General features: G+C 40.1%; 1 protein-coding gene across 2 annotated transcripts; it reads left to right on the top strand.

Annotated features, from left to right (window-relative positions):
- The first annotated feature begins 6,521 nt into the window (after nucleotides 1–6,521).
- Nucleotides 6,522–11,961, top strand: LOC100277737 (uncharacterized). Of its 2 annotated transcripts, none has more exons than XM_008673340.4 (10): nucleotides 6,522–6,870; nucleotides 7,299–7,361; nucleotides 7,488–7,565; nucleotides 7,934–8,154; nucleotides 8,407–8,479; nucleotides 8,579–8,863; nucleotides 9,196–9,339; nucleotides 10,004–10,054; nucleotides 10,569–10,745; nucleotides 11,614–11,961. In XM_008673340.4, the coding sequence occupies exons 1-9, from the start codon at nucleotides 6,685–6,687 to the stop codon at nucleotides 10,638–10,640; spliced, it is 1,173 nt and encodes a 390-aa protein (XP_008671562.1). In that variant the 5' UTR covers nucleotides 6,522–6,684; the 3' UTR covers nucleotides 10,641–10,745; nucleotides 11,614–11,961. The 2 variants fall into 2 exon arrangements, with proteins under 2 accessions (XP_008671562.1, NP_001144701.1); NM_001151229.2 differs by having other exon boundaries at nucleotides 6,595–6,870; nucleotides 10,569–10,753; nucleotides 11,614–11,804.
- Nucleotides 11,962–14,981: the final 3,020 nt, after the last annotated feature.

The raw sequence follows: 14,981 nt of genomic DNA, 5'->3' as shown, positions 1-14,981 counted from the left end.
TGTCCTCGAGGGATATTTTTGACAGAAAATCCTTCGAAGGAAGCTTCAATCCTTCGGACCGTGTCTAGATATTTTTCAAGCTTCGGATCTTTAGCCTTACAACTCTTGTCGATATGACCCGAAACAACCTGGGAATCAGTTTTAAGAATGGCCCTTCTGACTCCCATTGCTTTTAACTTCCGAAGGCCCAAAAGCAGGGCTTCGTACTCAGTAATATTGTTAGTACAACTAAAATCGAGTCTTGCTGCATAAAAAGTTTTAACCTTGGATGGTGAGACCAACACAGCGGCTGCTCCTGCTCCGAAGGTTCCCCAAGACCCATCGCAAAACACTGTCCATACTTCGGCATCTTTATTTGTTTCTTCATCCTGAGCCCCTGGCGTCCAGTCAGCAATGAAATCTGCCAACGCTTGAGACTGGATCGAAGATCTATGCACATAATCAATGCAAAATTCATTGAGCTCTGCAGCCCATTTTCCAATCCGTCCAGTAGCTTCTCTATTCCTCATAATATCCTTCAACGGTTGTGAAGAAGGAACAACAATATTGTATGCTTGAAAGTAATGCCGAAGCTTCCTGGATGCCATCAAAACAGCATATAACACCTTCTCCAATTCTGTATAGTTTTTCTTTGATATACTAAGAACTTCAGATACAAAATACACTGGGACCTGCTTCTTGACTTGGCCATCAAGCTTCTCCTGGACAAGTGCTGCACTTACCGCTGAATGCGAAGCTGCCACATATAATAATAAAGGAGCCCCTGGCGTTGGTGGAGTTAATGTTGTTAAATCTATCAAATATTGCTTCAGTTCCTCGAAGGCTTTTTGTTGGCTTGGTCCCCATTGAAAGACTTCGGCTGATTTCAGCACTTCGAAGAATGGTAAATTTCTCTCTGCTGATCTGGATATGAATCTATTGAGAGATGCCAGCCTCCCTGTCAATCTTTGAGCCCCCTTTTTTGTAGTTGGTGGCTCCATTCGAAGTATAGCTTCAATTTTACTTGGATTAGCTTCAATTCCCTTTGTTGAAACCAAGCATCCAAGAAATTTCCCCTTCTTTACTCCGAAGACACATTTTTCTGGATTCAACTTTAGACCAGCTTGTCTAAAACTGGCGAAGGTCTCCTGCAAATCAGCAATGTGATTTTCCTGTTTCGTGCTTTTTACAATGATATCATCAACATAAGTTAGCACATTTCTGCCTATCTGAGACTGGAGAACCTTCGCAGTCATTCTGCTGAAACTTCCTCCAGCGTTCTTGAGCCCCTCAGGCATCCGAAGGTAACAATATGTTCCACTAGGGGTTATGAAACTGGTCTTCGGCTCATCCTCCTTCTTCATCCAAATTTGATGATAGCCTGAATAACAATCGAGAAGACTCATAAGCTCTGACGAAGCTGCTGCATCAACTAAGGAGTCTATCCTTGGCAATGGGAATTCGTCCTTCGGACAGGCCTTGTTAAGATCCGTAAAATCGATACACATTCGCCATTTGCCATTGGCCTTTTTTACCATAACAGTGTTAGCTAGCCATTCTGGGTACTTTACTTCTCTGATAAATCCTACACTGAGGAGTCTTTTGACTTCATTCCGAGCGCCTTCGGCCTTGTCATCAGACATTTTCCGAAGTCTCTGCTTTCTGGGTCTGAAAGATGGGTCAACATTGAGCGAGTGTTCAATAACATCCCTGTTAACTCCGCAAAGATCATTGGCTGACCATGCAAAAACATCTTTGTTGTTGAACAAAAACCTTATCAAGGTTTTCTCCTGTTCTTCGGATAATTGAGAGCCCAACAGCACCTTCTGCTCTGCTATGTCCTCACATAAGAGCATGGGCTTCGGCTGATCTGCTGAAGTTGCTTTCTCCCTTCTGAATTTGTACTGTTCACAAGCTTCAGCTCCATCTATGTTATGGATTGCTTTTGAATCAGTCCAGTTTCCCTCGGCCCTTCTGGCAGCTTCCTGACTTCCATGAATAGCAATGGGTCCTTGATCCGAAGGTATCTTCATGCAAAGGTAAGCATGATGAAGAATTGCTTCGAAAGCATTGAGGGTGCCACGACCAATAATTGCATTGTAAGGGTATTCCATGTCAACAATGTCAAACACAACTTGCTCGGTTCTGGTGTTGTTGATGAAGCCGAAGGTCACTGGCATGGTGATCTTGCCCAGTGCTACAATCTGTCTTCCTCCGAAGCCACAGAGAGGGTGTGTAGCATCATGAATCTTGTCTTCTGGCTCTTGCATTTGTCTGAAGGCCTTAGCAAATATAATATCAGCTGCACTGCCTGTATCAACCAAAACATTGTGGACCAGAAATCCTTTGATAACGCAAGAAATAACCATAGCATTGTTATGAGGAAAATCCTTGAGCTGAAGATCCTCTTGGGAGAAGGTGATTGGAATGTGTGACCATCTTGACTTGATGAAGGGTCCCTGCACTCCAACATGTTGTACCCTTCTCTGCGCCTCTTTCTTCTGCTTTTTGTTGGCTGGTTCTGAGCACGAACCACCTGTTATCGGGAACACCAGCTTCGGGGCCGAAGCAGCTCCAGCTTGATCGTTAATCGAAGCCATCAGCTCAAAAAGTGGAAGTGAGTTGACCGGAGGTGGGCGCCAATGTTGGGGACTTGTTCTCAAATGCTATGAATTAAGAACAAGGCAACATAAAATGTTAAATGTTAATGTCCTTCGTCCAACGAAGCATTATTCCCTTGGGGGTTAATGGACCTTGGACGAAGGTTGATGACAATACGATTACGAGGGTTAAATCTTCGTAATTGAATTTTAATAGATTGTATAAGATAACATAAAATATAGAGTATCAAAGGTAAATGAATCATAAACGAACCATATTATATCTACTCAGTATATTTAATCATTGAATACAGTTATACCTCTGCCTTGGCAAAGATTGGTTCCCGAATGATGCGATTGCAAATACAGGAATGTGTGAACAGTAAAGGAATATTGTTCACTATTTATAGGCACAGGACACAGCCTGTGGGGAATTACAATTATGCCCCTTATAAGGGATTACAACAGCGACCCAAACATTTATGGACTAAAAGGTCATTCTACTTTTAAGTCGGTTTGTAATTCTGAAGCTTCATGAAGAGGATCATTCGGTCATCTCATGCGGACAGCTTCATCCGAAGCTGCTTCTTCCTACAAGACCTTCGGCGACGAAGCATAGTCCCAACAGATCCGATTGCTAAAGCGCCAATCGAACGAGGTAAAGATCTGCATCACTGTAGACTCCAATCTTGTAGACTCCAATCTTCTGTAGACATCTTTGATCCAGGCTCTATCTTCCTCACACCTTTGAAGGAGTGCCCAAATATGACACCAATAGGTTCCTCTGAAAAGCACCTGCATATATGTTTTTGGTGAACACTTATCGGAAACAGTATCATTTCTACTTAACCAAATTTCCCAACATATAGCAACTGCACCCGTTAACATTTTGGTACGATGAGAGGATTCAATGTTAAGTAACCAGTTATATTGCAAATCACTAACATTAATCGGTTCTCTAATACCAAAGATAACATGGATAGCTCGCCATATGAACTTAACAAAATGACAGTCAAAGAAAAGATGTTGAATAGTTTCCTTCTTGGAGCAAAAACACAATTTTTATTCCTATTTCAATTTTGTTTCGCTAAGTTGTCTTTTGTGAGAGTTACTCCTCTTTTGAGATACCGGAATTTTTTTTGATTTTGAGGGGGATTTTGAGTTTCCAGATGGTAGTATCCTGTCTTACTTGAGTGTTGCCAATCAAAACATTATACATTGATTGAACACTAAACATGTTATTTTGGTGAAGGCTCCACCTGAACTTATCAGCCTCTTCATCTAAGTTGGTGTTTGCCACCAAAGTTACCAGATTGTGCCATCGGACTAGATTTTCCCCGATTAGCCCTCTCCGGAACGAGATATTAAGTGGAATGGTACTAAACACCTCAACCACCGAGGTATGTTTCTTACGTGCCAATCTATAAAGGCTAGGAAATTTATCTCCCAAGGTGTAATCCCCCATCCACTTATCCTCCAAAAGCGTGTATTTCTACCACTATTGACTTTAAAGGTACCGAAGGAGAGAAACAAGTCTTTCACTTTGAGCAGCCCAGCCCAGAAATGTGAATCTCCCGGCTTCTTGGTAACCTGTCCCAAAGTCTTGTTCCAAAGGTATTTTTTCTTAGTATCTGCTGCCATATGCCATCTTCATTAATTAACTTGAACAACCATTTGCTTAGAAGGCACTTGTTCTGTAAATCGATGTTCTTGATACCTAGTCCTCCAACATCTTTTGGTTGGCAGATGATATCCCATTTAACCAACCTGTATTTCTTTTTCCCCATCCGCTTGCCAGAAAAATCTTGATCTGAGATACTCAAGTTTTTCCAAGACCATCCTAGGGACCTCAAAGAAAGACAACATGTATAGCGGAAGACTACTGAGAACGGAGTTAATGAGAACCAATCTCCCTCCAGCCGACAAGTGTTTGCCCTTCCAGCTACTCAGTTTCTTTTCAATCCTCTCTAGGAGAGTATTCCAATCACTATTCCTCAACTTCTTGTAGTGCATTGGAACCCCAAGGTATTTGAAAGGGTATCCACCCATTTGGCAGCCAAAAAGGTGTGAGTATTCTTGCTCACTATTCTTTGCTTCTCCAAAGCAGATGATTTCACTTTTATGGTAGTTGATCTTGAGGCTCGACAACTGCTCAGACGCTCAAAGAATGAGTTTTAAGTTTCGTGCACTTTCTAGATCATGTTCCATAAATATTATCGTGTCATCTGCATATTGAAGAATAGATAGGCAGTCATCAACAAGGTGTGGGATGATACCTTTAATTTGACCCTCCCTTTTAGCACGATTGATGAGGACTAAGAGCATGTCCGCACCAATGTTAAAGAGGATGGGTGAAAGTGGGTCACCTTGTCTAAGGCCCTTTCTTGTTTGAAAATTATCACCTAGTTGATCGTTGATTTTAATATTAACATGACCTCCTTGGGTAAAAGCTTCAATCCAGTTACACCACTTCTCTGAAAACCCTTTCATCTCAAGAGTCTGCCTCACAAAAGACCATCTAGTCTTATCATACGCTTTTTCAAAATCGATCTTAAAAGTTACCCAGTTCTCCTTACGGTGAAGTTCATGCAGAGTTTCATGTAGAACTACCACGCCTTCCATGATGTTCCTACCAGGCAGAAAGGTCGTTTGTGTTGGGCTAATAACCTTTCCAGCCACACTTAGCAGCCTGTTTGTCGCCATTTTTGTGAAGATCTTGAAACTTACGGTTAACAGACAGATCGGTCTGTACTGTTGAATCTTGATCGCTTCGCTCAACTTTGGCAAAAGGATAATTGTGCCAAAGTTCAAGCTATAGAGCAGAAGATTTCCGGAGTTAAAATCCCCAAACAACGCCATAAGATCATCGCAAATCACATCCTAGAAGACCTGGTAGAATTCTGTCGGGAAACATCCGGACCAGGAGCCTTGTTGTGTTCCATTTGAAACACTGCATGCTTAACTTCAGCCATCGTAAAATTCTCTATCAAGCTTTCATTTTCCTCCTGAGAGATACGGGTAATGTCATCCGTTCTAGACTCATCTAGTTTAATAGAAGATTCATCTAAAGGACCGAATATGGATTTATAATAAGAGGTGATATGATTCTTGAGTTCCACATCACCACTAATTACTTTATCCCCATCCTGGAGCTTATAGATTCTTGTGTTCCTATTCTTTCCATTTGCCACTAAATGAAAATATTTAGTGTTTGCATTCCTCTCGAGCAATCCCATCAACACTAGTTCCTCTCTTTTTGCTTATCGTATTAAATTCACGTTCACATCCATTCTCCTGAATCAATTCCCATGTGCTTTGTCGTCTATTAGCTGCTCCTACTGCACAACCTCTAATCTGCACAATACATGCGCTAGCCGGCAATGGTGATGGGGTTTACCACTAGGGGAGTGGTGGCTTGGGGCGATTCGGCCTCGCAGGCTGTCTTCTCGGGCGTGGGGATGGTCTCACTGGTCATCCGCAAAATAGACGAGGCACCATTCGACATCTATACTCGGATCGAAGACCTAGTGGCAAAGCACCAAAAAACTGGCAATTGCAATAAAAACAAGGTTTAAGGCTCAGTCTATTGGAAATTAACATTCAGTTTGGATTCTAAACAATTTAACCGAGTAGCCAAATCAAAATATAGGGCCTCATTATAGGGCTCATGATTGAAGTTGCTATAAGGATACACCGAAGAAACTATGCCTATACTCACTTTGTTCAAGCAATTGGGCCCATATTTATGAGGTGTTTGGTTTTTAGGGACTAAATTTTAATCCCTCTGTTTTATTCTATTTTAATGTTTAAATTATTAAATATAAAAAATAAAATATATATTTAATAATTTAGAGACTAAAATAAAATAAAATGGACACTCTCTAGAAACAAACACCCTGAGATTCACAGGAGAAATGAAGTCATTATTCAGTTTGTTGAAGCAATTGGGCTCAGGTTTAGTTGTGGGAAGAAAAAGGGACCGCGCGGAGTGGCGAAAGGGTAAGCAAAGCGTTATCCATCCCGTCCGGACACGCCAACCGCTCGCTCCCTTGCGCGCGACTGCGCTACCGCCGGCGCCGCCGCGTCGGCATTAGCTTGCCGCGCGATGGACATGTGTGCCCCACGCCGCCTGCTCCTCTTCTCACTCCCCACCCCGAAGCTCTCTCCGGAGCATCCTTTGTTCAGGCAACGGCGCAGGGGCAGGACCTGGCCCGGCATCGCTCGCTGCGCCACTGAGGTTGGCACTGGATGGGGAGGCATCGTCGAGGACGACCTTTCTGAGCTCCTGCAGGTCATCGTCCTGCCTTTTTTCCCTGATCGCACGTACGTTGTATGTTATGCCGTGTGCTGTGCTAGTAGGTGGAGGTCTGGGAGCACTGAAAAACTTGTCCAAATTAGTAGAGAACTTTCGGTATTCTATGAATTTCTATTTGTAGTTAATGTGACTATCTCTGCTTCTGGAGCTACAACTACAAGTATACCAAGATGCAAATTTTCATGTCTCCTTGAGCCTTGCATGCATTGTCCAGAATACAAGTATCTCTAAAAACAGCATCTCTAAAAACCATGTATCAGTTGAAATGACGCCATTTCAATATCAATTGCTACTTGTATTGATGACTAAACTAGCATTTATCAGATTTGTGCTTTGGGCTAATAGTTTTTGGCGTTTTATACTAATAGATCGATTGATAATAGGTATTAATCTTTCTTTTGCAGATTCTCCCGAGAGATTTGCGAGATAATCTACAGAATGAGCCTAGAAAGGACCAACTTCTGGAGGTGAGATAGATGTATCTGACTCCTTCAAGGCTTCAACCATTACAAGCCTCGTCTACTCAGAAATTCATCTTAAATGTCGTGGATGCATATGTGATTCCAACTAATGAGTAATGAGTCATCAATTAGGTCATTCTGGATTTGGGAAGACGACCAGAGGCACGATTCCTTGGTGACTCCGGTGGCCAATATCTACGGGACAGTGAGGTATGTGACAGCCATCAGTCAATGTGTAATATTATATTTGCAGTGATTGTACATACTTTCCTTATCAATATTGTGGAACTGAAATTACCTTGAAAAGAAAAGGTACCGATACAGACGGATCAGAGATGATTACATTGTGGTGTGGTTAGTCTCATCGTATTGTCCATAGTGTAAAATTAAAAATTATGTTAGTCTCAAGTCTTCTGCTGGTTGGCTGCTAATTTCTTTCTGCTCATGGATCTTTACAAATGTTTATACTTCATAACCATAGTAAGCCCATTTTTCTTGATGAGTGCACCACATAATGTTGTGAGTAGATGCAAAACTGCAACTGTAATTTCATGCTCTATGGATCTTTTATATCATAGATCTCACAAAAAGAGTTGGAGGATGCTCAGAAGGCTGTAGGAGAGTTTGGAGGTGACAACCGTGCAGGAATTGAAGGTACTTTACATAGGATATCTGCTATAAGGAGTAGGAAAGGAATGGTTGTTGGTTTGACCTGTCGAGTCGGCCGAGCTGTTACTGGGCATGTTGACATGGTCCGTGATCTCCTAAATTACAAAGAAAGTATCCTATTTTTGGGAAGGTACCTACCCTTGTTCTTTGAATTTTACAATATCGATTCCATCATTCATATATCTTTTTCAAATGGTACTTTATATACATAAGCTGCTAGCTAAGTGTTATATTAATACAGACTATATGGAAAAAGTTCTATTCAGGAATAGGTATGTGATAATAGGGAAACAGGAGTTGAGCATTCCGTTTCCACTTTGTTTTTCAAATAAATTTTCAAAAGTTTATCTGTTCTTCAATATTTTTCCTTTTCTTCAATCAGGCCTGGGGTCGGCAAGACTACTGTTATGCGTGAGATTGCGCGTGTTTTAGCAGATGAATTTCAGAAAAGAGTGGTATGGTAAACAATGCTACTTTCTTATACCTTTCTATTTTCAGTTCAATGTATTTCTTGTATCTTATATATATTCTTTTGGTACTGATGTTTAGGGCAGGTAATTGTGGACACAAGTAATGAGATTGGTGGGGATGGGGATGTTCCTCATGCTGCGATTGGTGGAGCAAGAAGGATGCAAGTACCTGAACCATCAATGCAGCATAGGGTGATGATTGAAGCAGTTGAAAACCATATGCCTGAGGTGGTTATTGTAGATGAGATCGGAACTGAAGCAGAAGCACAAGCTTGTCGATCAATTGCAGAAAGGGGTGTTATGCTTATTGGCACTGCCCATGGAGAACGACTTGCAAACATCATTAAGAACCCAACCTTATCTGACTTGGTAATGCTATCGTTATGACATTATCACAATTTCGCAGATAAACAAAATGAAAAATCCACTATACCTGCATAGTCTAAACATTGGTTAAAAATGGATCATTGAGATGAAAAAGTGCTGTATTCTACAAGGATATCTGAACTTCTTTTGTTACTTTTGCTTATTGAGAAGAGTAGCTGTCGATATAATAGCATGACAGCTCTCATGTAAAATGTCTTGCATCTATACCTAATTAGAGAGTCCATGTGTTAAACATTTACTGAAAGAAGTGGTTAAGCTTAAAAGTAATATTATTCACAGCAGTTCAGTGAAATTTCTCATCTTCTGGAAAACAGATTGGAGGTGTAGAAACTGTTACCCTTGGAGACGATGAGGCTCGTGCTCGACGGAGTCAGAAAAGTATTCTGGAGAGGAAAGCTCCTCCAACATTCCCTTTCCTTATCGAGATGAGGGAGCGGCATTACTGGGTAACACATCGGGTATGTCTATGTTATTTATATGCTAAACAGTCGAAGTATGGTTACGGATATAACTAACAACTTCAACTCAATAAAATGATGAGAATGCGGGGAAGTGTGCAATGATATTGCATTTCTTAAATTTAAGATAGAGGGGGTATGAATCCTTATAGACACACATACCAGAGGTTCTTAGAATACATGCACACCCTTGACTAAATAGAGAAAAAAACAAAATATTAGATAATGGTGAGGATGGTACTTTGGAACTGTACTAAGTGTTTGCGCACGACTTTGATTCCATTGATTTTCTCCACTTTTCCGAAGATCCTTGTATTTTCAGTTAATCGAAATGATTTGCATATTTTGATTGCATTATTTTTCCTTCTTACCTATGCTTACCTGGCCTTTGTGATAAAATGGTTGCTGAATTTAAGATTTTTGTACTGGCCTTTCTTGGCCTCTTTTTACCTCTTCTTAATACATTATGAGGCGCAGTTCTCCTGCGCTTTCGAGAAAAAAAAATTTAAGATTTTTCCCCATCACTGTTGCTATTTTTCCCTTTCACCATCCAATATGAGCTTCAAAGCCTAGGATGCAACCTCAATGGAATCTGGTTTGTATTATTTTACCTGTTGTCCATTTGTGTAGATGCTGACACATAATGGTGATTTTCTTTATGCAGACAGAAAGGAGCGTAGATATGCTACTGCATGGTAAGAAGCCGCTGGTTGAGGTAACATTCTACAAACCATGTATCGAGTTTTTTTTTTATAGGTGACGTATTCATGGATACTTTTGATGGTACAAATAGATAATAATATAAAAAATGGTGTATCCAGTGCCGTAGGCTTCCCACACTGTGCAGGGTTCTAGGTCTGGGGAAGGGTATCTTTAAGCGCAAACCTTACCTGCATAATATGCAGAGGTTGGGGCTCGAACCCAAGACCTTCCGGTTACAGACGGTAGGCTCTACCGCTGCACCAGGAGCAGATAATAATATAATCTATAGAAAAGTTAATTAGGACTGGTCATTTCAGTTCTTTCCGTACCTATATTTCTTGTTTGCTTTACCTGTAAATGACATTTTGAAGCATGACATATTGACATTGTAGGTCTTAACTACTGCACTAGCTGCTATCTTTATCTGAACTGTGTGATATACTATACAATTGTCGGATCTATACTCTATGAGTCTATGTAGTCCAGTGCAGCTTGCTTAGCAAATCTTTAATTTCCAATGATCACAGGTTAGGAAAAGGGATAGCGAGTTTCAGGTTGTAATTGAAAGATGGGCAACATATGATGGCGATGGACTCTGAACTTGAAACCCTGTCGTCATAATTGCTTCTATCAAAGTTCTTAATTTAGTACTTGATGTTTCTGTGGACAAGTGTGATCTACACTACCAAGCCTCTTGTTCTGAGGTCGTACGGTACAGACTTATCCTAATCCAAAAAGTTTACAATGTTGTTGTTTTCCTGGTGAAATTACTTTGCCCATTTTGGTGAGTATGCAATGCCCACCGTGTTGGATCTTCTATGATTGCCAATTTTTTAATACCCCGTTTGGATATAGATCTTGGTGCACGGAATTGGAAATTGGAATCAACTTTCCTAAATTCTGTTGTTTTCTTGCACATAAGGGTGTGTTTGGGAGTGAGGTTTTTTCACAGTTTTAGAAAAATACTACAGTATTCTCAAATACTGCAATATTATATATAGAATGGTGTTTGGCAAGCTAGCTAAAATCTTTGTTTTTTAAAACTGAAGTATTGTAAATAATGTAGTTGTTTTAAGGTATTCTAAGCTTAGGTCTGAACCTTAGTTTCCAAAACTGTAGTATTTTAAACTGTGGTATTGTCATGACTAAAATATACTATATATTGTAGTATTTCAAAAACTGTGGTTTACAAACACTTTGTTCCCAAACAAGGTCTAAAATTGAGATTTAGAATCAGAGACCAAATTCTTTGGTATTGGATTATAACTGGAAGCTTCCTCTCCCAATATAAAGCATCACCCCGCTGTATTGCGTGGAATTAGACGACACAATTCTAAACTCTAATACAGTGACATCCAAACAATAGAATTGGAATTGTATCTAATTTCAATGCTATGACTGATTTGGTATTGAAACTAGTTCAATTGCTGCCCTCCAATATCGACATCCAAACTGAGCATAACTGAATTTGTACTTTTTGTGGTGGAAATAGGTCGTACCTAATGTTTGAAGTTTCACTGTTTTTTATTTTTGGAGGAAATTATTTCTGACATGGATGGAACCTTATTACAGTGGATTGCATGGGCGAACATTCGACTGACAAGTGACAACTATCCGAAGCCTGTTCTTACACTGAAGGCAGCCCACGAAGCAATTTTGACATTTCAGCTACTTTTTAGCGGTCGAAAATTGATGTCAATTCTAATGTATATATATTTTCCTGTAAGAGAAGGAACCTAATGTATGTCAGTGCTTCTAAATTGTATGAGATGTGTACATATGCATATGCATATCCTTATTGTTGTTAATATACTCATTCCCCCTTTTCTTTCTTTTTTATTTTCCCCTTTGATTTTTAAACATTGGTGAACTGAGGTCCTCTATTTTACTATGTATGTGAGTATTCAATGTTTTCTCTAAGTGTTAATGGTGCATGCAATATTCTTAGTTTTACAAACGTTTTTTTTTATAATCCCAAGTTTTTTGCTCTTACTCAACCCCCATTACCCCCAAAGGAAAAAAAAAGTATGTTTGAGATGTCTTGGTTTTGGATTTAATAATTTTTTAGCTCATTGGCCCTGTAATTTTTGTACATTGTCTGACTTGTTTATATGTTCTCTAATTGTTAACTGCACTATTTTTATAAGAGTTCCTACATTATCTAACTTTTACCATTTTTTATTGAAACCATTTATCCTTGAGTTTTATTGACTCCTGAAACGCTCCTAGTTTCTTTAACCCTGCAACTAAGTTTCATGGTATAACCCAAATCTTTTTCGTACATTTTTTAACCCAGAAAATGACCCACAATGTATCCATGGTCGAGCCTTTTGGGCCCTAATATAAGTTTATTATGGTTTATTATGGTTCAGTTCAGGGTTGGATCCACAAGCAAAAATGGGACGGGGAAGGCTTGTAAGTTGTAAGCTTTGGTGCACTTTAGCAAGTTAGACATAGAGGTGTAAGAGCATCTCTAAGAGATACCAAAACTAAGGCCTTGTTTGTTTCGGATTATAATCTCTCTAGATTATATAATCTAGCGCAAATAATCCAACATGTAAACAAACACCTAGATTATGAATTTAGATTATATAATCTAAAGCCTAGATTATGATAATCTCATAATCTCCTCAAGAGTAGCTTATTTGAGATTATTTCGGCAAAAGACCCACTACCCATGGTTATGTAAATAGAAATTACAATATATGTCATCCTTCTTTCCTTACCTCAAATAAATAAACAAGAGTACTACTGTCTTTATGAATAATCTATATTTATATAATCTAGACTACCAAACAACTACATGTAGATTATAATATGTCTAGATTATAATCTAGATTATATAATTTAAATTATAATCTAGATTATATAATCTATAAGCTGAAACAAACAGGCCCTAAATCTCCTAATATATGAGAATTGAGATCTTCTTAAATCTTTTAGTTTCAAAAAAGTGAACAGTCTCCAACAACTCCTAAAATCTCTTGCTTCAGATGTTTCAATTCTATAAACATATGTAAACAATCGTAGGTAGACAGTGCATGTATAAGCTGCCTGAACATCACTAAACATACAATAGAATTTGCAAATTTCTACTCTAAATCCTTGGTCATATTCCGCTATCTAGCTCTGCAGTTGCAGCAGTCAACCCGCTCGCCTCGCAGCTGTAGAGTCCAGCGACGCCCGCTGCCCATAGCCAGCGTTCGGCCAACCCGCTCGCCTTGCAGCCTGTGGCGTCTGGCGAACCCGCTGCCCGCAGCGTCCGATGACGCCGGCAGGCCCAGACGACGGTGGACGCCGATGACCGACTCTGGCTGCTGCACCTTCGATACGACGCTGGCTCTAGCCAACTGCTTCCTATCGATCCGACGGCGGTGAATCCCCTGCGTCTACGATTGGGAGTTTGGGTGGGTGCGGACTTTGCGTCGTGAAGGGGGTGTTTTTCGCCTGCAGAAAATTTGGGACGCGAGATAGGTATCTATTGGAGAAATTTATTTTTCCTCTTTTAACTAAAATAAGAATTGGGATCAAGGTTTTAAGGATCTCTTGGAGATGCTCTAAAAGGGTTGGTTTTCATAGTAATAATGGCATTCCATAAGCTCGTAGCTATTGGTTGATCTCTAAATGATAGTGCGTTGTGTCATCATATTAGCTGGGGCATCAGAGTATAGGCTACAACACCTTTTGTCGTAGAGTTTAATTCGATGGGTAAGATTCGATGGTCATTAGAGGATTTGATGACTCTGAAATCTGCCCAGTGAAAGCAGGCAACAACTCTACTCCAAGGGGTGCTTATAATAGGTGTTGATCACTCTTGGTGAGCCTCCTTAAAATTCTAAGCAATCCAACACTTGTGAGCATCCAAAAACACATCCCTCTCACATCGACTTGTGCTTGACCCAACTTGAGTTGGAGAGAGATCTAGTGTGTTTGCTTTGTCTTCTCATATCTAGTATCATAACCCCAATAGTAGACAAGAGCTAGCGTCGACACAATAGCCATTGAGATGCATCTAGTATCACAACCCCAACAGTAGACAACAGCTAGCGCTGCCACAATAGCCATTGAGATGCATTGGACCATGTGTAATGTTTAGGGATGACAACATGTACAAAACCCATAGACAGAGGGTTTGTAAACCCGCACTTGGTGCTAGAAACCTACGGGGGGCATCCGCGTGCCTGCCATATGCGGCGAGTATAATATGCTATTGAAAGGGAAATGTGGTTTAATCCATTTCTAGATTTGTTTTGGTGCTTAGATAACCATCACAATCATATGGACTAACTAGTTTGCTAAGTATATGACTGTATATGTCTATATGACCGACAATTGAGATTCTAAGTCAGAAACAACTCAAACCCAGCAAAAAAGGAGTATATTTTGGAAAAGATGAACTAATGGTAGTTCAACATCTTGGATAAGTTCTAAACATCTCTAAGAACATATTTGAGCTAATTAGAGAAGCTAGAAAGCTTAGGTTTAAGTTTTAGTACTTTTTGAACTAAGTTTGAGCTGGAATGCGAATATGAGTTTTAGAGTAATTAAAGTGATCAAGTTCCATGACTTAGACTAGTTGGATAGTATCTAAATATGTTTATATAAGTCATATAACACCCCCAAACACAACCAAATAAAATTGAATTTTTTTTGCCCAAAATAGAGTTAAGTAACTCTACATATCCGCGGCACACCGGACCGGTTCGATGGTGCACCGGACCAAGTGTGTAGGGAGCACTGTAAATGGGCATTGGTCGGCTAGTGCACTTGACCGGTGCGGTGGTGCGCCGGTCCACTTATGCAGAGAGGGTGTTTTAAAGAGCTGAAGAAGCTGGCGCATCGAACTAGTCCAGTGGCGTACCAGAACCTTCAAAGGTTCAATTATCGAAGTTCCAAATCCAACGACTAGCTAACATGGCGGTTGATGTGGCAGGGTCTAG

Source organism: Zea mays, chromosome 1 (genome assembly GCF_902167145.1).
Source record: "Zea mays cultivar B73 chromosome 1, Zm-B73-REFERENCE-NAM-5.0, whole genome shotgun sequence".
Lineage (NCBI taxonomy): Eukaryota > Viridiplantae > Streptophyta > Magnoliopsida > Poales > Poaceae > Zea > Zea mays.
The sequence above is the reverse complement of the archived record's forward strand: the minus strand, read 5'-3'. Positions and strand labels throughout refer to the sequence as shown.

What these genes read in the sequence shown, in the direction of transcription:
- LOC100277737 (XM_008673340.4), top strand. Translation starts at nt 6,685, where the DNA reads ATGGACATGTGTGCCCCACGCCGCCTGCTCCTCTTCTCACTCCCCACC. An exon ending in GAAAGGACCAACTTCTGGAG is followed by an intron (nt 7,362 to 7,487) that starts GTGAGATAGATG and finishes GTCATCAATTAG; the next exon opens with GTCATTCTGGATTTGGGAAG. An exon ending in GTAAGAAGCCGCTGGTTGAG is followed by an intron (nt 10,055 to 10,568) that starts GTAACATTCTAC and finishes CAATGATCACAG; the next exon opens with GTTAGGAAAAGGGATAGCGA.